General features: G+C 37.8%; 1 protein-coding gene across 2 annotated transcripts in view; it reads right to left on the bottom strand.

Moving 5' to 3' along the window:
- SMURF2 (SMAD specific E3 ubiquitin protein ligase 2) overlaps nucleotides 1-24,459 on the bottom strand; it is a 66,218-nt gene that overhangs the window by 22,591 nt on the left and 19,168 nt on the right. Inside the window, exons 2-5 of one of the 2 annotated variants that reach the window (XM_075044305.1) lie at nucleotides 14,500-14,538; nucleotides 12,783-12,891; nucleotides 4,293-4,426; nucleotides 3,034-3,099 (exon numbers count right to left, since the gene is read on the bottom strand). In XM_075044305.1, the coding sequence (XP_074900406.1) occupies nucleotides 3,034-3,099; nucleotides 4,293-4,426; nucleotides 12,783-12,891; nucleotides 14,500-14,538 (348 nt within the window). Of the gene's footprint in view, nucleotides 1-572; nucleotides 688-3,033; nucleotides 3,100-4,292; nucleotides 4,427-12,782; nucleotides 12,892-14,499; nucleotides 14,539-24,459 lie in introns of those variants that run through there. The other variant, XM_075044306.1, reaches the window with a different exon arrangement.

The raw sequence follows: 24,459 nt of genomic DNA, 5'->3' as shown, positions 1-24,459 counted from the left end.
CCTGTGGGGTTGGGGTTTTTTTTGATGTTTTGTTTTGTGTTTAACAATAAAATGATTGCTTAAAAAGCTAAATACGTGCCGTGGCACATACTTCTTGAGGTGGCAGTACTGTACCTCTGGACAACAGTCTTCCAAGTCCTATTTATGTATGCAGTGAAGTAAACTTACAGACCTTAACCTAGACACAACCAAACTTTTGTCAAGATCACAAAGTTAAAAAAGATGTAGTAGTACTGGCAGTTTTTGCCAGAGAATCCAAATCTTCAACAACAACAACATGTTTTGAAGCTTAGGAACTGGGGCCTTCAACAGACTAACTCAGGGAGCCCTGCAGTATCTGCTTGCTTTATTCCTAATCAATACTGACTCCTAGTCTTTCACGAACACTAATGTTACAAAGCAACTTCTTAGAGCAAAAGACACCTTAAATTTAATTTCAACCAGAACAATATCTTAGATAATATATTTATTCTGCAACAAATCCACACATTACAAGTTCACATTGTTGCATGTAGGCAAGGTTTGGCAAGCAATACACACAGACAAAAATGAAACTAAACAAAGGCAATTACCTCCTCTTTGCCTATGTGAGGACCAAAATTTGTGCACGGCTTCATTTTGTAATGAGTAAGGACTCATTTTTTCTGCACCGCCACATCAGAAATAAAATGGTGGCACAGAAGAGAGCTGCAAGATTAAGACACAGTTCAGGTGCCCTTTGCATCCACTACTCACAAGCGTCCCCTTTTCTTCCCCCCTTTGAAGACAACCCCCGGTATTTAAGATAAAGATCCCCTTGCTCTCTGTCCCAAATTATAAAGGCATACCCACTGTGTACTTGATTTGTAAGGTTATCACCTGCTGAAGGTATCAATTAATTTTAATATTGTTTTCCAATCTTGCATAGCCTCTTAATTTAAGCCAGTTTATCACTAAAAGGACTGAGAGTATATTTATAAATTCTGTCTTCTTACTTTAAATCAAGATTTCTCCACCATGTAACTACTGCAGTGGAATCATCTAGTTGTACTTAGGCTCATTCACCCATTCAACAAAATTCCATTACTGAAGAAAGATTAAAATATAAGGAGATTAATAACGATAATTTAAATACAAAAAGACAGAAGTCTCTGGAATCTTACCAAGGATGCACTAAATTAAAACACAGCCATGACTGAGGAAACATGACCTTTCTCATGATAACTCCGGAAAGCAGAACATAGAGATTTGTTCTCAGTCTCCTCTGTAACCTGACAAGCTGTGTTTTTTCTAGGTTCAATGCACGATCCAGCAGCTCCTGCTAATTACAGAGAGCCCCAGCAGCATGCCAAAAGAGCTAATGCTGCTTTGGCTATACCACTTTCCATGATCACATCAGGTTAAGCCAAGTGGTCAGTCTAGTTTATGCCCACACTGCTGACTAGTTATCTCTTGACAACTAGTTATCTCTGAAGTGTATTTGCCATGTCCACATTGCATGGTATTTGTCCCAGGCTTCCCATCTGGCATCCCAATAGCCTTGAGACCTTTCTTGGTCTCACCTTTGGGTGTTGGTTTTTTTTTTTTCTTGTTTAATTAATGCTAGCATTCTAAGTCATGATGACAAGGATGCATGTTGCATACTCTGGAGGGCAGCATGAGAGCACGTCATGGTGTGAGGGTACAGTCCCTGCTAGTGTCATGCCTGAAGGTCTGCTGTGGGCAGAGACGATCCCTGCCGCTCTGAGCAGACCCTAAACAAGCTCTCCCATCAGCTGAGCTTAAGTCTCCTCTTAAAAGAAACCCCACAAACAAAATTGCATGCATACAGCACGGATGATCAAGGAACAAGTATACTGGAGCAAAACCAAAAACCAAACCAAGCTGGCAGCATAACGCACCCTAGAAAAATGACCTCTACTCTTCTGTGCAAGCTCACATGGAAAATTTAATATTCAAGAATGGTCTGAAGTGTCAGCAATGCACTTACAATTCCACATTTCGACCATCATTTGACTCTCCTGTGCCACCTCACTCTTATCTTAATACTGTGCAAACACTCCCAGATCAGATGCTAGACAGATGGTTAAAGCAACATAAAGAGGTAAAGTCACAGCTATTATTCAACAGAGCACTTTGAGGAAAGCAAACAAATGCACTGAAGCCCTTATTTGCTGACTGATATTTCAATAGTTTTCCCTGGCTGAAAAAACAAGAATGCTGCTTCGATATTATTTGAACTAGGAATTGAACATAAAACTGAGCATGCAAATTCACTTTTCTTTCCCCCATCCAAATATTCTCATTAACATCTTGCTATAAAAATAAAGACCTCCTGATCCTGGCCAACTTTTTTTTGACTTCTTGACTTCTTAAGTGGCCTACTAGAAATGCTGCCTTCTGAAACAACTTAAAATGCACCAAAAAGAGAGTGTTTATGAAGTTGGTTGTGGATACTTGTTTTTCAATTTGCCAGCTTCTTTTTAATTCTTAAGTTATTTAAGGTTTATGAGTTAGCAGAATGACAAAGCACAGTTACTGAGATTGGTTACAGACTTGTTAATAACCCGTGAAAACACAAATTGAATTGAGCAAGTCATCCCAGACAGCAATTCACTCCTGTTGCAGCAAGATGTTTTACCCTTTCGCAAAACCTACAGGAAGCACAGCTTTGCTGGAACTCTCAACGGCCAAGAAATTTGTAGTCAGTTTTTCACAGGGAGTTCAGGCTCTAACTGTCACTAGTCTTTGGAGTGAAATTAAAAACTTTAAAACTTTCTAAATAAATTTTGTATTATCTATGGTCTTATCTGTCCCAACACTTAAAATAATATTTGGAGGGTTTTGTTTTGGGTTTTTGGGGGTAGTTTTGTTTTGTTGTTTGTTTTTAATTCTCTACATACACAATTCTAGCTTGAGGTCTAAATGGCTCTGGCACTAGACAATGAATTTGGGAAAAAAAAAAATCAGTACAGAAAACTGACATCTAGGAAGGGTATTTCTATAGCTACTACGAAGCTCCAAGAGAACTAAAAGAACAAAACCCTTACTTACCTACTATCTGTCCTCTAACAGTATCATTGTCATTTGGCCCAAGCTTGCACAAATCCAATCTCTGATCTACAAAACAAGGACACAAAGCATTAAGTCATACAATATTTTGCTGCCTTTGAAAGCCACACTGAAGTACCATCAGAACAAATTCAGCCTAGTGTAAGATAGTTAAGACTTCAAAAGATTGGGGAAGGGAAGCAAAACTAAAAATCTTCAGCCAACACTTCTTTTTTTGTAATTTTAAATCAGAAAACAAGACTAGAGTGCTTTTGCTTTAACATTTTTCCTACTTCACAAAGCTCTTTTGATGAATAGGAAATAACATTATCCTAGATTGGATGTCCAAAGTGATTGTAAGAAGTATTTTGAACTCTCTTCCCTTGTGAAGACCAGCCACTGTCATAACGTGCTTCCAGTTCAACACTCACATTACTACAGCACTGAGCTAACCTGCTCCGTCAGTTCACATGTTCCGCACTAAATAGGTAGAACTTCATAAACTGAGCAAAGCACAATGCACTGAAGCACTGATCTAGTGATAAATATTTAAAAATGAGAACTTTAGTTATGCCTTTATCACCAAGGAACCTTTATTGAAGGCAAAATCACAGCGCTTCTCTACCAAAATGTCAAAATTTTTTTAATTTATTTTTTAATTATCTGTATAGCCAAGCACTACTTTTCCATCACAGTGTGCCAAATTTTGTTCAAAAGTAAATGGCATCCATTAGGATAATGAGAAAACAGCATCTTACATGTAATTAACTTCTGAAAAAGTAAATACAAAGTGCTTGAAGCACTTAATATCTTACGACAAAATTTACTAATTAATTTTGAAGGCCCATTCATTTTGAAACTACAAATTTGGCTTCAGGATAGATTTACCCTTTTGTTTACCCCTTAAGACTTGCATTTTTAAAGGTAATAAAAAGATAACTTGAATGTAATTAGAATCTGTCTTCCTTTGGAATTCCAACACAGTAAGTTCAGTCTTGACAATCCACAACCAGACTCCGGCACTAAAGTTACCACTGTCTATGGTAACGGGGCAAAGGAGCTGAAAAGCCAAAGGTAAGTTACATTCTCTAACCTACTCGTGCTATCCTCAGCCACAAAACACCGTTACAAACTACCAAAACAATTGGAATATACAAGCTTTATAAAAAAAACCAAAAATGCAATTAAGTGTCACTCTTCAAAAGTCTGTGCACGAAAGTTTGGTCTGAAAGAGAAGAAACTCTAGTCTTTAGCTTACTTACAACCAGTGTCTTTAAGGCGGTTGATTGCGTTTGAAAGAAGTCTCACACAACCCAGAAAGCCGGCTCCCTGCTTTTTATGAATTTTCTTGTGATTCCACACACTGATTGTTATTGAATCCGACTTCCCAATATATCTGAAAAACGTGGAGAAACAGTACTGTGAATGGCACTTACTGAATACTTTGAAGATGCTCCAAAAATCACCTTGGGGAAAAAAAAGATTATCAACCATTACGTTAAAAATTTAACACATACTGTATTGGCAAGAGAGAGTAAGTCATCTTCAGATAAAGTGTACACATTATACTTTAATGAAAGCATGTCTTATGAAGGAGTTTACTTGAATACAAACTAATCTAAAATCCTGATTCTGGACAAAGGCATTCATGTAAATCCAAAGTCTACCAAAATCAGTTTAAAACAGGAACATGACCAGGCTGCGGGCTGGCCCGGTGACCACGTCTCTTCGAGCAGCTACAAACATGCTTAGATGCATGCCTATGCTCAGCCTAACCAAAAAGAATGGCAATGCTCGTGGCAGCATGTGTTTGTGAGCAGCGCTAGCAGGCAGAGCAGTTCAAATGCCAGGACAGAAACTATCAGTTTAGCATCCTTTTGCAGCACTTCATCTGCCGCTGCTTTTCAGGCTACTCTTCCAACCACCGGCAATGCAAGTCACCCTCATTTAGAGCTCTTCTGAGCACTCAGAGAAAACATAAGGCAAACCTAGTTACTCATCTGCAGTTAACAGATCTTAGGGAAGCTAATTTACTATTAAGAAAGCTTCAGAAAGTCCCCGTTTATAACATACATTACATGTTACGAATATGACCCATTACAAACAGATCATACGGTATTTTAGCTGAGATGTGCCATGTTCCCCTCCTGCCCCCTGCTCACATGTGGACTGCCTCCTTGCAGCATTACCATGGAAATGGTTTGCAAAACCTAGATCTGCATTTCACTGACTTGGGGAAACATGGACACTGTAGGCTATTCTGGTTTTGTTTTTTTGTTTGAAGCTTTGTTCTTCAGAAGCAATTACTTTGTGAGCTAGTTTTTCTTTTCAAAACTTTAGGAGGACAATTTCAAAACGCCTAAGACAAATCAGCTATTGCCAATACTGAATTATTATAGTTATTTCAAGTTGAAAAAAATGAATTTGTAACTATGGCTTAGATCCCAAGAACTGCTTGTAGTTCTCCCTTCCCAGACCACAAATTCTGGCCTTCTGCAATTTAGTTCCAAGTGCTTTTTTGTTTGTTTTTGAAGGAAAACTGATCAAACAAACTCAACCAATACATCTCCCCCATTGACTGAGACTTCATTGGCTTTAAAACATCTTAATATTTTCATAAAGATAGAAATGATACTGTCAAGGTTGGCAAACCAAATAATTGAACTAACTGTCATGGCTTAAAATTGTAGCTGTGACCAGGTAAGTTCTCAATTAACACTTCTCCCATTTTTCCTTTTCCAAAAAGCAGAACTTTGACAACTTCTTTTTCCCACCTGCAGACAGGGACTGACCCAAGAAGTAGAAGACAGAAAAGCCTAATTGTAGGCACATACCCATGAGCATGGCTTAAAGTAACCAGTGCACATTTGAAACAAACAAACAAAACACAAACTTCACACAAAAAAACCCCAAAGTTTTTTGAATAGTAAACTGATTGCATAATATAGGTCAGGTTTTTGGCCTTACAACCTTGACAATGCCAATTTTGTGTAAAGAAACGAGAGATGAAGATGGGTATTCACGTGCACATTTGCAGTCTACAATGTTTCATGTACTTAAAATAAATTCTTATGAAAACAAGTTAGGTGCACTTAAAAATAAAGACTTATCATGACCTGTCTTGAATTTTCCAGTTTTCCTTGTTGCTTTAAAAAAGTCAAAGGTATATGGTTAAAAACAATTTCATAACAGAACAGTTTGAATAATATGTAGAACAGCTGAATATACAACACACTTTCCAAGAATTACTGTAACATTTCAGGGTGAGGTTCTCCTGGTTGAGATGCAGACAGTAAGCCATCCATACCAAACAGGTGAGAACTTCTATATTACTACTGTAATCTACTCTGATTTTTGCACCAGAAAACCTGGCTGATTCACACATTTAGAGGAAGTAAGCAAGACAAGCTGCATTTTCCAAATAAAAATGTCTTTTTTTTTTTTCCCCTCCAAAAGAAGAAAAGAAATAGTTCAGTAACTGCTAGTTGTCTTTACAGCAAGATGTTTCATCTATATTTCTGCATAATTTGAGGCATGAAAATACATGGTTGCATTTAGAGAGTGACGGTAGGACAAGCTGACATTTCCAATTCATTTGGTGGATAAGTTACATTTGTTTTACATCATCTGGCAATAAAGTTCCAACATGAAAGCCTGAGCTAGGAATTTTATTTTGTTATTAAAAAAGAATGTTCCAAAAAATAAAATGAGTACGTTTAAAAAACCCCAAAACAACACACCAAAAACACCCAGAAACAAAACCCACGAAAACACCATTTTGTTGGATGCCTCTCTCTTCCTCCTCATAATTAAAAGTTCTTGGAGTTTTTGTGTTGGTTTTTTTTTTTTTACTCTACCCTATCAGTAATATCTATTTCACAGCTTCAGTACTTCAACAGAGATAACAGGATTAGTATTAATGAAGTGGAAACCTGGAAATTCAATTTCCATATACATTTTGTTAACTCCCATATTTCCTGAATCTATGAAATTAGGGCTCTGCCTAAGAATTGTGCATTTGGAAATTTTAAGAAAAATGCCTACTCTTAGCACTTCCACTGCTAAACAAAAATAAAGTATATGCCATACTGGAAACCTCTAAAATATTTTAATGAAATTCGAAAACACAGAGACAATTGTTACTTTGTCTAAATAAAATTATCTTTGTCAAGGTGGTATTTCCTTCTGAGCCAATATACCACTCAGGAAGGTTTGGTATCAAGTGACTTTTCATCCCCATGGCATTATATACATTTTCCCTGAAGAGTTCAGCTTGGTAGAAAAAAGCAGAATGAAGAAAGTGGAAAAAAAAAAAATTCCTGAAAAAACACACCTCTTCCTGATCACAAGCCAGATGTACTCCCTCCAGAAAGAGAAAAATGCAACATCAAGAGGTATGAACCCAGGCTTGGAAGCCAGGAATTCCCTATTTCTAATCCATGCTGTCACATAGACTCTTTTTACGACCTGGAAAATTTACTTACTTTGTTTCTCCACTTTCCCGTTTCTGAAATTTTTCTAATATAATGGTAGTGTTATGCTTTGAGATATCCACTGTTTTCAAACTGGGGGAGAAGAGGGTGTGAAGAGACATAATGAAAAATATCATCCCAATTTTTTCCTCTTCTCTCTTCCTTCACTCTGACATTGCTGTCATCTCTGGTAGCAACTGCAGGGTGTTTGAACCTCTGGGATGGTCAGAAGAGAACCACCCAGAGGCCGTGGCTTAGACAGGAACACAGCACAGACACGTGGCACTGACTGCCTGCTCCTTTCTCCTCCCCAGTCCTACGCAGCCCAATGTTGAGCTGAGCCTACAAGACTCTGTAAAAGCAGCTGCACCAAGCAAACAGCAAGCAAGGTGGGCTTCTACTCCAGATGTTCCTAAAAGACCCACCTAAGAAGTTCAGCAAAGACTTGTACGCCTGATGGGCTTGAGCTAGAATAGCCAGATCTGCTGATATGGGCCAAACGTGACCCAGAAATGCTTTCACTCTAAATGCAAAGGGCATCAGCTTCATCAAACTGGTCTAAACAGCCATGTCAAGAAGGCAAAGCTGTTGCAAGGAGCTGTTTGACTGCTCTTTAGGAGTCTAATCTAGGATGGGATTGTCTAAACCAGCACTAAGCAGAGCTGTTGCCTTCGCTCCCCGAGAAAAATCCAGGATCATTAGCAATAACTAGGCAAAGTAGAGTTGGAGGGTTGGAGGAGAAAGGTGATTCTGCCAGGGCAGCGCAGGGGCTCAAGAATGTGAAGGCATCAAACAGCACTAGAACCTGCAGTGAGGAGATTTTGGGAAGAGGAGGAGTTGCAGAAGTTGGGTGACGTTACATTTGAGAGGTATAACAAAGGAGAGCAATGAGTCCATGCTAATGCCTAGGGGTGCACATTTGAAGGGCACGGAGTGAAGATGGGACCAGGACTAGGTTTTGGTGGAGATCATGGTACCAATATCTTTTAGAGATAAATAGACCATAGGACTTGCTATGCGTTAAGGGCAGAGGCTGCTGAGGAGGGCTGGAGTAGGCACAGGTGAGAGTGGGAAGGCTGTAGGAGAGATCTATGCTATCTCAGAATGGAAGAAAGGGGAAGGAAGAGAAAAAGGGGATTTGTTAAGTTTCAGAACTGCTGGTGTAAGTGGTGTTTAAATACTTTGAATGCAAGAAGGTCTGTAAATGTGTTAAGTCTGGTTATTCAAAGCTTTGAGGAAAGGCCTGAACAATAGGGAAAACACAAACAAGACTGAAAATAAGGAAGGGGAACACATCCAGGGCAAGCATGGTATTTTACTGACATTAAACTGCATCCAGACAGCAACTATTCGGCTATTTCTTTCTGGAAAGCCTCCCAGATTTCCCCCCGCCCCCATCTAGGCTGAAGAATCTAAGCAACTAACTAATTCAACTGCTTCCTTTCACGCAAATATCTGAATTAAGAACCATGTAAGGCAAAAGCAAAACCTTTTTTGTTCTTTGTAATGCTGCAAAAGTCTTTTAAAAAAAATCTTATACAACAGAGTATCTATTATGCTGAATCAGGTTAGCAAGCCACAAAATTCCCTTGGAATTAGCAACTTAATTCAGACAGTATTGCATAAATATATCACAACAGATCCATCTTACTGTGCTATTTGCATATGCCATCACATGATACACGAGACTGTTAATTAGCAGCAGTGTTAACCTGCTATACAAATTCCAGGCTGTGGACACTTCAATCAGCCTAACACAGCCAAGAGACAGTTTTACTGCACATAAGCCTATTACGGTTATTTAAAAACCAACAGAAACCTTCATGCTAGGAAAAAAAAGCAGGATTTTTTATAAAATTCTATATAACGGCACCTTCCTCTGGTTGATTTCCTACGCTGTGTGGTGGCAGGAGCAGGCAAGCTGCCACTGAGACTCCATCTGTTATCCTTGGTGTGCAAAGCATTTCCTGTAACAGTGGAAGCGTCATAAGGCAGAGACTAGTGTTCCCATGCAATGGTGTGTTGTTAGGGTAAACATTAGAAAGTTTAAAAACCCTACTATTTTCAAAGGATGAGAAGACAGATTAAGTTCTGTAATCTATGAGGTTTGCCATCAGGTGCTTAGCAGTAGGGTAGTTACTATTCCTATTATTTTTCTGTGTGGGGTTTTTTTTTTTTTTTTTCAAAAGTAAAAGTTAGTATCTTAATATATGGTGCAGCGGAAAAGCTGAGACCTGACACCAGGTATATTACAGTAAAAAGTTACCTTAAGATAAAAGCCAGGCAGTACGTTGTCATATCAAAGAGATCTGATCTTTTGCTGCTGTTTTAAATAGGAACTGAAGACTAGGTGAGTGATGTTTATAAATGGAAATAAATTTCTGTAGAGTAAGGAATAACAGGCAAGACAATAAAAGGGTTTAAATGATTATGAAGAAAGTTTTGAGAGGGAAAGGATTATTTTCAAATTACAAGGCCTGACATAAAGCAAAATTTTACTTTGAATTCGGAATGCTGTGTATACTTCTGTCATCAGGGAATTCAACTGCCAGAATCAAAAACAAAGCAGTTTTCCCTACAGGACAAGTAATTATATTGAAAATAATATCCTAACTAAACAAAATCTAGGTTTTTTAGGGATCTTCTTCCCAAAAAAGAAAACAAACCAAAATCAAAAACCACATACACAAAAAAAGTATTTCATGCAGATCTAAATTCCTTGGGACAAATCCAACAAGAGATGCCCCAAAATCTGCCTGAGCAAAACTTTCTGCCAGAAATCCCATTTCTCACTCTGCTTTTTATATGTTGTGGACTGCAATCACAGTCTTGCTTCAAAGCTAAGACAACTACAGTATCCAGATACAACCATTACTTGTTCCATAGAACAATGTCAAAATACTTTCTCTTCATCCTTCCTTCAAAATTATAACCAGAAAGGAATTTTTTCTAAAATTTTACTATTTTTTTCCACTACTCTTGTTGCATATTAACATCCTCCCTCATTTCCCATGTCCTCTACTCCTTCTATTCTCCAGAAGGCAACCAAGTCTCCAAGTCATTAGCCCATGAAGCACTTGGCATCCCTTAAGAACCACTCCTGTCAACTGCTTACTTGCATTGTCACCACAGCACTTCAAACACCAAGACACTGGCAGATATTGGGGAAGACACAGGGAACCACTGACATTTGCAACGCAGGATTTAGTAGCAGACAACTGCCAGTGATGGCCTACCATTCCTTCTTCAAAAGTATCCCTTCCCTAACCTGCACAAAGATTACAGGAAGGCTTTACACTCAGTCATGCTGGCAGCACTTTCCACCTTACTCTCCTTTTATCCCTGTAAAGCAATGCATTAATGCTCATTAATGGAACCACCTAACTAAATAAAAGTATGTGCTCACATTTCAGGGATTTTTCTTTAGCTCTTGTCTGTCAACTTCAGTTCCTGTCAGCAGCAGGAGAGCATCGGTGGTACTCAGGGGATGCACCTTGTGGTTCAGCTTCATCCAATGCAGTGGGGTTCATGTACGCTCAGACCATTTCACGAAGGAAACCACAACACAGCAAGTGGGGATGATCAAGAGACTCCCTACAAAACCTCACTCCTGATGCAAGCTAACACGCTAATGCAGTCACACCGTTACTGACCCAATGCAACTCAATCAGCAAAGAATTACATGCACTTTTTTTTCCCCTACCAGCTACCTTCCTGTGGGTTAAGTGAATTGAATCCATTTACCCAGAAGCCAGATGGAGCCAGGGCAAGAGAAGCAGCATGAACACATGCAGTAAATTGAGAAAGGGGTTGAAGCAGGAGAGAAAGGGGGCTTTCCATTTTTGGTGGCAGCAAGCTGAAATATCAGTGCGATCTACTCTCGAATTTCACCATTAGGACACTGAGCTGAGTATTAACTGCTGGTGGGGGAAAAAAAAAATTGTTCGAGCTAGATAGATAGTCAACCTTGAAGAGGACGCAGAAGGGCAGAGGTCTGAAATCTGCATTCTAGATGAATCAACATTTTGACTGTTTTAATAAAATTAAGAAATCAAATTAACTTAGAATTCTTCAAATATGAAGAAGAACCATTCCTTCTACATGAACTTAAACTTGTTTTATATCCATTTTTGTAATGAATATGAATTAGTCTCACATGCAGAATCTAAGCTTGGACTGAGTTGGAATAAAACTATAAGGATATAGCTTTCCTCAGGGAAAGTGCTATTATTTCACTAAACTGCCAATGATATTTTGTTAAGCAGTAATAAAAATGTTTTGTATACCGCACTAAAACATAACGAACAATGACTTCACATATTTAGTCTTGGATATTCAAATAATGAGGAGGTGAAGACATCACTTTAAACCAGGCCTTCCACATTTTACTGAAAGACCTATCAAGCTGCTTTTCTTCACTGGGAAAAGGGGACACAAGAAATTCTCTGTTACTAACACTTGATTTGCTCTATGTTTGGTGATGTCCAAAGCCAACATAAATATGCTCAAGCAATTTCTAATAATATAGATAGGAAATGGAGCCATGGGAAAAAAGTTAGAGATCAGAACAATGCCTTAGAAAGAAAGGAGAATACAATGAGCCAAAACTGTTCACTTCTCTTCCTCATCTTCCATCCCAAGGAAAAAGATAAAGAATAGAAGGATAAAAGACAGGGAAAATAAAGCATGCACAAAGAAACCTATATAAAAAATAAAAGCTTTAATGACTATATACAGAATATTCTATGCTTTAGAAAGATAGGAGAAACATGACATATACATGCCATACTGAATATATTGCTCAAAAGCACTGAAAGATGCTCAAGTGATGATAACAACAGAACAATTTATAGTGAGAACAACATTTGGGACAGAAAATGACATAAAGGAGAGAAAACTGAACAAGAGGCTTACAGGAGAAAAGACACAGTAGCACTGCAACAGACAAAAACAGTGTGAAAAGAAGAGCGGTTTGAGGGAAATATTGTCAATTTTTTGCTACATTTTACAGAAGTGTTAACATGAAAATATTACAATAAAATAATGCTATAGTACATATAAAGCATGTTGCAGACATCATCACTAGAAAACCAAGTGTAGTGTTTAGATTTTGAGGGAAATGAGAAAGTGGTATTTTGACACATGTATTTTTCACTCAAACTAATAAACTCTGGGATATTTTCCAAGCTGTAAATAGGACAATATTATGAACATCTGACAATGTCTGTGTACTTTAGAGGATTTCACTTCAAACCTTTGGTTATCACTGTTACCACCTACAGGTCATAATGCTGATTCCATTTTGGATCAAGTGTATTCTTCACAGTATCTGTAGAATGGCATTGGCCAGATCCGTCCACCACAACCTTAGCAAATGGATCAGGAAGTCCTAAGAGGAGGAAAAGAAAAAAGCTAGCAAATGGATCAGGATGCTTTAAAGTCCCATATCATTGCACTTTTTTTTTTTTTTTTTAAATATTTTATTTGAAGTTGCCTTTTAGTCCAAAATGAGAGAAATAGCAATTTATTTCACTGATACAGATCAAGAAAAAGTTACGCAAGTCAAACATGTTGGGGAGAAAAAAATCTGAACACCTTAATCTTCCTAATTCTGAAAACTTCCTAATACTGAGTAAATTCTCAGTATACAAAGAATTCAGCAAAAGGCAGAGAAAACAGATTAATATTCTTCCTATTTTTAAGATTCATTATAATCATGATTTTGGTTGTTATTGGTACTACAGGAAACCATCTATAGCAGATTATTCTCGCTTTTCAACTCCACTTTGTCTCCTGCTAGCTTTCTACTTCACTTTCTGTTAGCTTAGTACCTCAAAAACACTCAACGTAGGCTCAGCTGATCAACAAAAATCATTACAAAGATGATGCTGGGCTACACAGCTGAGGACGGGAAAGAAGCAGGACCAGAGCAGCCTACAATTAGCTCTACTGCAACTGCTATTCTAACCAACCTATTAACTGACACCAAAAGGGATGGTCCCACCACTAATGCCCCTAGTCATGCAGTCCTATCCCTTTTTCCCCTCATACTAATTCCTCCCCTCATCTGAGTCCCCAGTGAGTCAGCTGAAGGAACTAAGGTGGTGAAACATTATTCACATTTTCTGTAGCTCAAGTTTTGTACCAGTTCCACTTGCTCGGGTGACTCACAAGTCAAGCAGCAGAGTGGCTCAAGACAAGTGTCAGGCAAGCATGTGGGGATAAAGGCAAAGCAGGTGAGGAAGGGGAGGAACAGGACCTTGTGAGATTTGCGCTTCAGTACAGAAGTGCATCACATTTCAAGTCTTGAGGGTTTTTTTTTTAGGCATTATTAAACTGTTAAACACCTGAAAACTTGCAATCAATACAGAAATCAAGATATAAAGCAAGTTTTAGAAGTATCACAAATTACAATAAAATTCTCTATCATCCCTTCTTCAAGTTCTTCCCAAAGTTCAGGTCTGATCTTTCAAATTCTTCCTACTCCCACGTGGGAGGCGGCAGGCAGGTGATCTGTGTGTGCATGCCTACACAGCCAATAACATTCCTTTCTGCCTCCTTCATCCACCTCTTAGCACTTCTTTCAAAACATGATTAAAATTCATTAAAATATAATTTCAGAGTAGGTGAGTATTATGACAGGATTATTAATAATTAAGATGTACATCTGTCTGCTGGACAAAAAGTTCTTATATGAAAAACATTTTAATAAATATGTGGCACTAATTGAAAAACATGTAATTTGTCTGAGAGAGTAAATTTGTTTCCCACTCCCATCAAAAACAGAGTGTGTCAGTGTTTTAATTATTATTATGTGTGACAAGTGTCACTTAAAAAAAATGAGAAGCCCTGAAATAAAACGGTGTGAAAACATCAAAGCCCCCAGCCCCCTTAATGCAAATATCTTAATACAACGATCATGTGCAAACACTGATGTACAGCACCTGCAAAATATTTATCCCGTCTATAAACAAATAAAAGTTTAACAGCTACTTACGGAAAAAATCCTTTTTCACCAAGTTTTTTGCACACAGTACTGTAAGAAAAACAGAAATAGAAAATTAAGTTACTGATTCCCAACTTTTTAAAAAGTTACTTTACCTGTCCAGCATTCCAGAAAATCCTGCTCAAAATAAAATGAATTAACATAAATGAATTGTGCTCCTACATCATTTATATTGTCATGTAAAATAATTCCTGAAAGCTGAGCCATAAGTGTCATCCTTTGGCAATTTACCTTTAGGTAGGTTATAGTGGAAGTGATACGGTAGTGTTTTCCTCAGGCAATAGTTTCACATGCAAATTTTTTTTTTTCTCAATGGTTTTGCCAACTCTGTGTTTACCTAGTGAGGGAACAGCACCATTTCTAACTAGGTCACCATACAGTGGCACAAACAATTGCGCCAGTAAAATTAGTGCTGTTACACAAACAGGGTCTTATGCTCAGTTCCACAGACCAGCAAAAGCTTCCTTGACCGTAAAAAATAGTGCATTAGGCAGGCAGTCCAGGCTTTTCTGTTATCCTGTGGGGTAACTAAATAAAAGGTTTTACCTGAGAAACATTTGGGTGAACTAGACCAACTTCTAATGCCAGTTTTGATGGCTCCAAAGATATGTTTTATTTGTAGAAGCTGATAATTGTTTCAGGCTTTCTTGTTTAAATTAAAAGGGAGGAACACTTGCGTTTGTTTTCCCCTTGGTATTTTTAGTTGACAATCTCATCAGAGCACAGAGTAGATTTAAATAAATAAATAAATAAAAGGTCAAAGGGGACAAATTTCATATAAAGATGCCAAGGTACACACAGAAGACTTCTCACAAAATGCACCACTGCTCAACGACATAGGCTTATCTATTATCACAGGTTTAGTAAGCAGGAAATACTAGATTCCCCTGTGAAACATTAAAATATTTACTGATAACCCAAAAGGATTCTTGGGTATTAAGTGAATGTGTGAATTCCCACAGCTAGTACAAAAAATAAAAAAAAGTGGGGGTGGGGAAGAGGTATTTGGTTGGAACCAATGCTGCAGAAGACTCCTCAGTGTATGATTCCCTTGGATGTTTTTTCTATGAGATCGCCAGTATTTATTACTACCAGGAAATGCAAAGACAGAAAAGTGCATCCAATAATCACATCCCACAGACACCACCTAAAACCAAACAAAATTGGTCATGCTCCCCCCCCTAGAATATTCTCAAACTAATCCTGCAGGGCTACTGATTCTCCAATTTCTTTTACATAAAAATACTTTTCAATAAAAGTAAACTGTGGTAGTCCATGAGCACTCTCATGGAGATTTCCAGTCAGGGCAGAAAAGCACCATCCTGAACAGTTCTGCATGCTAGCACAGTCAAAGTTACATATTATTCTAAATCAATGGAATTAATGTCTTCCCAATTTTTATGTTCATAAAGATGGGTGATTTTAGTGAAACTGCTTTCCACGGGAATTCAGCACTGTAAAATCTAGGTAAAACTCTATTTGGGTCTAACGAGTTTTGGTCCTCCATAAAACAGAAGGGGACACCTATTAATGACTACAGGTAGTCATAAAACAATCCCCTGCACATTGACATATACCACAGGAAAGGTATATATAAGCTCCCAGGGAAGTTTCAGCATATTAGTTTGATGCAGAGGGGTGCTAATAACAATACTGTTAACCTGAAAAAAAATTGCCTGGTTCCAGGTGGTTATTAGTTTTGGGTTTTTTTAGAAAGATGATAAAGGTAAAAAAAATTGTTTCTCTCCATTCAAAGACATAATGGTAATCCTAAAGCAGAGCTCTGTTTAAGGGATTTTCACCCAATAATTCCACTGTAAGCAGTCAACAGTAGTAAAATACTAATAGAGAACCAAACATTTTAGGTATTTCTGATACCTGGATTTCAAGCATATATAGGAAACAGATTGTCACATCACCGTCTGCTCCACGAAACATTCAAATAAAGTCCTCAGGACGGTGTAATAAAAACCCACAGTTACTAAAGACTTCCATGTGCCCAGCAATTTAAAGTCTACTCTATCCACACAATTGATAACAACTTAAAAGACATTTAAAGGAACAGATAAGACAAACTTAGAAAAATGCTTCTGCAGTTCCTTAATATTTTATTACACCAAGAACGTCCTCAGCCTGAGTTGTCAACAGACACCACTCACCCAAGAACTGAAACAGGTTACTGCTCATCTGCCACCTTTCATCTAGTGGTAAAAAACTTCAAGTAAAATAGATGCTTATAGTGATGGCCACTTTTTAAAAATATCTTAAAGGATATATTTATTTGCACAATTCCACCCATTACAAGAAACGGGAAGCGTCAGGTGAAGCTGAAGGCTTTAAATCCAACAGTTCAGTAAAAATTCATCTATAGCACAGTGAGCCATACAGTATGTTCCTGAAATTGTATAATGTCCAAAATAAGATGTTTGACTAGTCTTTTGAGAGAGAAATTGCAAGGTTAACTAATTATAAACACTTCTTTTCAAAATATTAAGCAAGCCTGCCAGTGCAATTTAGCTGAACTCTCATTTTTATAAGATTGGGCATATGCACAACATACAGACTAATAACTGTTTCCCCAACAATTAGCCATGAGTGAATAAACTAATATTTTTGGCTCAAGATTTCCCTCTCTAGTAACCACATTTAAGGAAAGTCACATGTCAACCCACTCTGGCTTTATCAGGTTAACCAAACAGGAAAGATGCTGAGAAATCTTCCATTAACAACACCCTCTGCCAGGTATTTCTAGGTGAAAAAGCCCAGGTCCCAGCAGCATCAGCTCAATTCTGAGTGAAACAACCTTCCACCATGCACAGAGCTCTAACCTACCTCAAGACTTTTTTTGGACAAAACTTTTCCCACTGGTGGGAAAAGTACCAGAGTTTATGCTCCACTTTTCTAACAGTTTCAACACTGTATTAAAACCTATTCTGAATATTCTGATAACCAACTGATTAGTAGTTCCTTGAGAATAAAACTAAGGAAGTTTGGTTTCCTATGGATTTATGTTTTATGGTTGACTGAAAGCTATAGCTGAGGCTTTTCCCACCGGTAAGGCATTTAGACAGACACTCTCCCACGCAGACTCTCCAGTGGTCTAGCAACATGGGATCTCTCGCTGCAGCTTTTTCCTCTCATTTCAGGTCACTGCTAGGGACTCCTCTTTATCCAGGCAACAATCCGCATAAAACTCATGGCCCTTAATTATCTTTGAGGCCTCTATCCTATGTCAAATTCGAGCTAAAGATTCAAAAACCAGAAAGAACCATAGCAAGATTTATTTTCTTTGACAAAGCCAAGTTCGAATGCTGATGGTTCTGGACCCAAACCCACATCATTATCAGATCTGTAGAGTTGCACCATTAATAGATCCTCTAAAGGCACAAGGGCACTGAAGAAGGTTATTTTTTAGTCCTACGTTCTTGGTTTAAAACACTTTTTATTAAAATTATTTTTAAACAAAAAAAAAGTTAAGCTATTTACATTTGCACTGAAGGTTTCCAGAAACTAGAATACAAACCAATGCCTGTATATATCGACATTAGTTTGGGGAAAAAAAAAAGGGGGGTGGAGCATTGTACCATAAGTGCATCATCAAAAGACATTAATGGCTTCTAGTACACATATGTAGATAAAATATTTATTACAAAGTATCAATGAGTCAGTGGATAGCTATGTTTTGTATTTATTACAGACTTCCTGGGTAGTCTACAGAAAAGAGAACATTAATATTCCAATATGAAGGAACAATATATATGTGCCAAGACAAACATGCACATCAGTTTTATATACTATACGTTCATTAAATAACTTTTTATCATGCCTTATGATCTCATTCTAACATACGTTACTCAGGTCAGTTCACAGACACCTGAAAACAGCATAATATTATAAGCTACCTAGTCTCCTTCCATGACTGCTTTGCTACACATAGTTCTCAAATACTCAAAAATAGGAATTAAGTGAATCATGTTTGCCAATTTCCTTTTTCTGATTTGTTACTCCAGTGACTGACAAAGAATGGTTTACTGAAAAACAATTTAACTGTTGCAAGTAAATGCAAAATATTTAATATCCCCAAACTCCTGTAATCTAATTTATGTGTTAGCTATTAAAATTTACATGCAATTATAGAGGGGGATGAAATAATTGTTTGAACCCACAAAAAAATTGAAAGGAACTACGATTATTGAAAATGTGAATTTTATAGAAAGATAAATATTTATCTCATTTTCTGAATTCCTCTTACTCTTTTTGCTAGCTACTGAAGAACTCTTGTTATGACTGCTTTTTACTTTGGAATCACTTTTACAGAAAAAATCAAACTTTTTAGGACATCCAACTGTTGTTATGGAAGGTACCCTATATTACACATTACCACTATTTGATGTAAGTATTTCAAAGTATGTTTATTTCTGAATAGTAAGTATATCTGTAACACAAGGTCTCCATACTGAAAGGGAAGAACAACATGAAGTGGAGAGTGCCATTGTAGGAAGCTTGCAATGAAGACAAGTAAAAAGTCATAAAGAGCTATGAGATTTCACAGAATCACCATATCTTAGAGATGATCTAAGAGTCTTCAATGATCCTATTCACCTTCAATGGCTAGATAACAGACCTAGGATGAGCACTGAGGAAGGCAACATTAAGAAAGAAAATGTTATCTGAATTTAAGGAACTTGGACATTTAAGCATAGTGATCTTGTATTCAACCCTCACAGATATTTCCAACTTATATCAAACTGCTTATAGACAATTTGTTCACCACATTCCTTCGTACTCATAGGTACATTTTAGTGTTATGTTACCTGTATGTTTGTACACTCTCATCTGTTATAACGTGTCTCTTGATTTAATACAAATTACAAGGTTTAAGTGTGTTTGAACCCAGCAACACGAGGTATGAGCACCTCAGGGCTACTGTTGTAGATGATCACAACAGAAATATAGTGGGTTTAAAATTTCTATATTAAAAAAATAATATTGCTTGCACTATCTTAAGTAAAAAATTTTCACTGATACTTTCAGTGAAACATACAGGAAGACAAGTAAGAAAATAAAAAGTAATCATAAATGTCCATGGAAGCAAGCACACCAGCTGAAGAAGAAGAAACACATAATCAACACAATTAAAACTCATTACGTGACTTGTAAGAAAACGCCCTCTCATCTTATGTCAGACACCCATAACCAACCAATACTGTGTCAACAGACAGCCCCGAGTTTATAAGGGGAAGAAAAGGACTGGGTCCAAAGCTAAGATTATGTTTACTAATCTTCTGGCTTTTCACGTGTCATCACCATAGAAAAACTAGTTCAGCCTTCTGAATCCAACCAACAGTTCTAACATTATAATTCCTGTTGGTTTTTTTTCTTTCCCCAAGGGGTTTTCTCCAGAAAAAGTGCTTGTTCCAGGACATATATAACACATGGGATAGCGAGGAGAAGGACAGGCTGCCTATCAATTTTTACCACAATAGTTCATTTTGAAGACAAGGCTTTCTTCCCCCTACAGAAACACCATCTTTTAATGAAAGCCATTAGCATTGCTTTTTTGTGATCAGATCCCAGTTGTTTGCATGTAATACACAGCGCAATACAATCACTAAAATAAGTCCCAGCTGTAGAAACACAATGCTATGCTGTTGCTAATGTGTGTTGTACTGATAATGAATGGTCGTCTATGCTTTAATCTGAATAAAGCTCCCAACTGCTCTGCCTCTCCTTGCCAAAAATTCCCCTTCCTCCTCCAGACTGTGGTTGCATTCCTATTACACTGCTGATTGGAATGAGCCTGCTTGGGGGAGGGAGAGGGAGGGAGACAAATGAACGCACACACAGGCCCCTCCTCGCCTTCGGATGGCTGCCCCTGGGACCCAGAAATTGCTTGGGGTGTTTGAACCTATGGTTGACACAACGTACTTTTCTCCACGTTGTATAAAACTCTTCATAAATTTACTTATTTATTTTAGAACAACAACGGGCAAACAGCACACCGTGCACAGGTTCCAGCAGGATAGCTCAATACTTTAAACGTTTCTAACAAATTCCTACTGTTTTCTTCCATTGTTGGCACGCTACCGAAAAACTGAAACTTTTCTGCCTGCATTCCCTCCTTGGACCTGCCTAAATTCCCACATGGGGAGATATAAAACAGGAGGTCTTCAACTATTCATCAAACAAAGAGCTGTAAGTAACGCCATACAGATTTGCAAATACAGCTGTTGAGGTAATAGCTTCCTCAATTCAGGTTTTGAAATAAAATTGTTTATCCCAACTACTCACATTAAATTTGGTTTTACAATTAATCTCTCATGATTTTTTTCACTTTCATTTCCTTTCAATTTTCATTTCTGTTGAAAGGTGTTTTTTCTGCAGATGAACAAAGTGACAGAACATGATCATAAACTAAGAATTTACTTTCAGTTAATTAAATTCATGCATTTTAGAAGATTGCGATTGATTATTGTCAAGGAGGGACACACAAAGACAGGCAAACCTAACAAATACATGTTTTACAGGTGCGCAGGGGTTTTGAGTAAAGAAGGTATTGAAACATGAAATGGATAAGAATGCTGCAGCTGACCATTATTCTAACCATGATCACTGATCAACAGGAGCTGGAGGGTTTCACGTTGCACCTAACAATAAAGAGGCCTGCAGCTGTTCCTCTCTCATATCAGGTCTAGCAATCATATGGATGCAAGGTAGATCAGGAAGCTGAACTGGATTAACAGAAAACTAACCTTCTGGGGAGATGGATTAGTTTGCCATTGGCTCCAAGAGCTGCGTTGACTTATCCTGCAGTCACACCACCCGTAGATATAATGCAAAGGAAGTGGCAGAAGCACATGGCTGCAAATGAGGGAGGATTAGCCAGACTACCTTCCTGATGGCAACGTGCAGTTGCACTGGAAAAGTGCACTCCATACCGAGGAGCTTTTCAGCTCTAAAAACAAAATACACCCCCGCCCCCCAATATTTTCATTTTAATGCAAACAGGTCATTTTTCCTCCTGTCTCTGTTTTGCACTTCGAGACATCTATTTCACTAAAATTAAAAAAAAAAAGTTAAAAAGCAGATTTTGCCACCAGGATACCAAAATAACCAGCTAACACCCTTCAGGTTTTCAGAGACACAATCTTAACCTTAAACATTCAGATGGAGTTTTATTTTCTATTTCCCAAAGCACACTCAGAAGCACAGAATTAAAACACTGAAAAAAGCATTTCTCTTACAAGTATACTCACAACTGCTCCGAGGCTGCTCTATTTTACGTACTGACAGCTGCTCTGAGTCTCACAAAGCACTAGAAATTTAGAATAATCTAATGAGCTCTAAACTAGTTAGTACCAAACATGTACAAACACAGAGGTTTAATTATTTTCCCCAATACTTTATCTGAAATTCATTGCTACCAAATTAAAACTCCAACCACCACCCTCTTCTGGGACCAGTATAGAGGCAGCACACGCCGAGACAAAGGTGCCATATGACATGCACAGGGAAGCCCAGTTCACCCAAGGACACCAGACGAACTGATGCTGATTTCAGACATACTCTGCCGGATTAGATTAAATGTAAACACTCTCCACCATTGCCTAGATCCATGGTTCTGCAGCAGGAAAGAGCTGCAGTGTAGGCACTGTCTTCTGGAGCAGCCAGGTAAACCTGAAACCACCATCACTAGCTGTTTCATCTAGATACCTTTTTCTGATGCGAATTAGGAAATGCACAACATGATCCCTTCTGCCCTCAGAGCTATGGGAGCCAGGACAACTTGGAAGGGATGGTAACTTCTTCAACAAGCACAGCTATCTTACCATGTACACTTACAGTTCATACTGGTAGGAAACTAATTTCCAGTTCTCTTTCAGAATTATAAACCTAGTTTAAAGTTAATGCAAATTTAGAATCAGGTACCAATTCTAACTGTCTTACTAGGAATATGCATTAGAATGATTCAGAAGTACTAATGAATTTTTAAAGTGCTATTAAATACTAACCTGTCAGGTTGAAAAAAAAAAATTCAACACTTGTTCTAAGTGACATTTAAAAGCATTATTGCTAGGCTGATAGCCAAACACAAGGTAGACAGCTTTAAAATAAACTCCTAAAATACGTGTTAGGATAACCTTAGTCCTAGAAAAGCACCTGTAACCAGAATTTCCTTTAATAATTGTAAAAATTCTAAGTTGTCCCATGAACACATTTCTGCAAGTTCAACTTCAACACAAGCCAGATGCTAAATCCTTAATATACTGCATGTAAAATGAAACCCATTTCAAACAGTCACATGCACCTGCTTATAAGCATTGTCAGTTGGAAATCTGTCTCAACAAATCACAATTATTCCTCTGGGACTAAACAATAACCTGCATTCAAGCACCAAACAGCAGTATGGACTACCCAGAAGTGAAAAATGTCCTAATAATGCAATATACTTTAAATCACTGCAAAATATGCCAGAAACTAACTTAGTAACACTACATTTTTCTTTCCCGCAGATTCACTGTATTAAATTCTGTCTATAAGAGTAGGTTGTGCTTTGACTGGATTTAGAATTCTAGACCCATATTACTTGCATGTAATATAACTCATGGAGATTACAATTCAATATTAAAACATCATGCATTTATCACAGAAGAAATGTTAATAAAGATGCATTGCATCACTGAATATAAACAGTTAAGCCAATAAATCATTCATCTCATGAAATAATAAAATCCTGGGACAGAGTCTCCAAGGCTATTTTAAATTCCCGTAAGGGGAAGATGACACGACAGCGACTCAAGACTCCTGCAGTCTGTGCCGGGGATGTCTGAATGACTTGTGGACATGGCCAGATGGAGTCTGCCTAGATTTGCCATGTTTAGACTCCTGTTTTAACATCACGATGTCTACTTCACAGTATTGTTCTACTGTAAACAAAAGGCTTCCCTTTCCACTTCTCCTCCCTTATTCCACTCCAAGCCAAAAGTAAAACAAAACACAAAACTCCCCACACCATTGAATTCTTCCTTCAAGCAACTAATGCATTCACATTTCCTAGATTCATTCAGCGATGGGCTTACTGCCACACACGTCACCAACTCTATTCATGTGTCCAGTTTATTTGATACGCCTGTCAGGAGGTAAAGGAAAGAAATTATGCTGCCACTTTTGCAATGAAGGTAGCAACCCTCCCCAAGTATTTCAAATCTTACCATGAAGTTTTACAAGTCTCTTTTATGGAGATCCATGTTTGAACCAGTGAAATGGAATATGTAGATGCAAAACCTTAAGTTGTTTTTGTTTTGCCTTTTTTTATAGCTATATACCAAATATGCAAATTAAATCTGAATGATACAGGATTAAACCATACCCATCAGAGCTCTGCGTAAACTAGGGCTTCAGTCACAGCCTCAAATTGTGAAAAAGCAGCAGAAGTAACACGTGGGAAACTTTAAGAAAACAAAGGCTATTGCGAATATTTGCATTTCCTGGTTTAGTGTGGATGGAGCCTCTCAGACCAGCCAGGATGTTTCTAATGCATAACTTTCATACACTAGAAATTCCACTTCACTTCTCCACCCTCCTCCAAAATGGCCTAACCCTCGCATCTCGTCCATTTTTCAACATCTGAAAAACCACTACTGTACAATGAAGTCATCATAAATACACCGCTTACAAAGACTGAATACTATGCTGGTCACTTGGGGTGGGGAGGGAGGGAGGAAACAGCATAGCTTTAATTTAGCAGCTATTAGAATACTAAAAAAAAAAAAAAGTCAGCAGTCAAAGATCAATTTTCAGACCAATTTCAAAGTTATCTGTTCTGCTTCTCACATTTGTAGTAAGCATAAAATTGTATTCCAGTAAACAAAATCAGCGTGGGAAACAGAAATCCACTAAAGATAAATGAACTCACCAGCTTTGCTGTATGATCCTCTCAATTATTTTTTT

The sequence above is a fragment of the Buteo buteo genome, chromosome 13 (assembly GCF_964188355.1).
Source record: "Buteo buteo chromosome 13, bButBut1.hap1.1, whole genome shotgun sequence".
Classification (NCBI taxonomy): domain Eukaryota; kingdom Metazoa; phylum Chordata; class Aves; order Accipitriformes; family Accipitridae; genus Buteo; species Buteo buteo.
The sequence above is the reverse complement of the archived record's forward strand: the minus strand, read 5'-3'. Positions and strand labels throughout refer to the sequence as shown.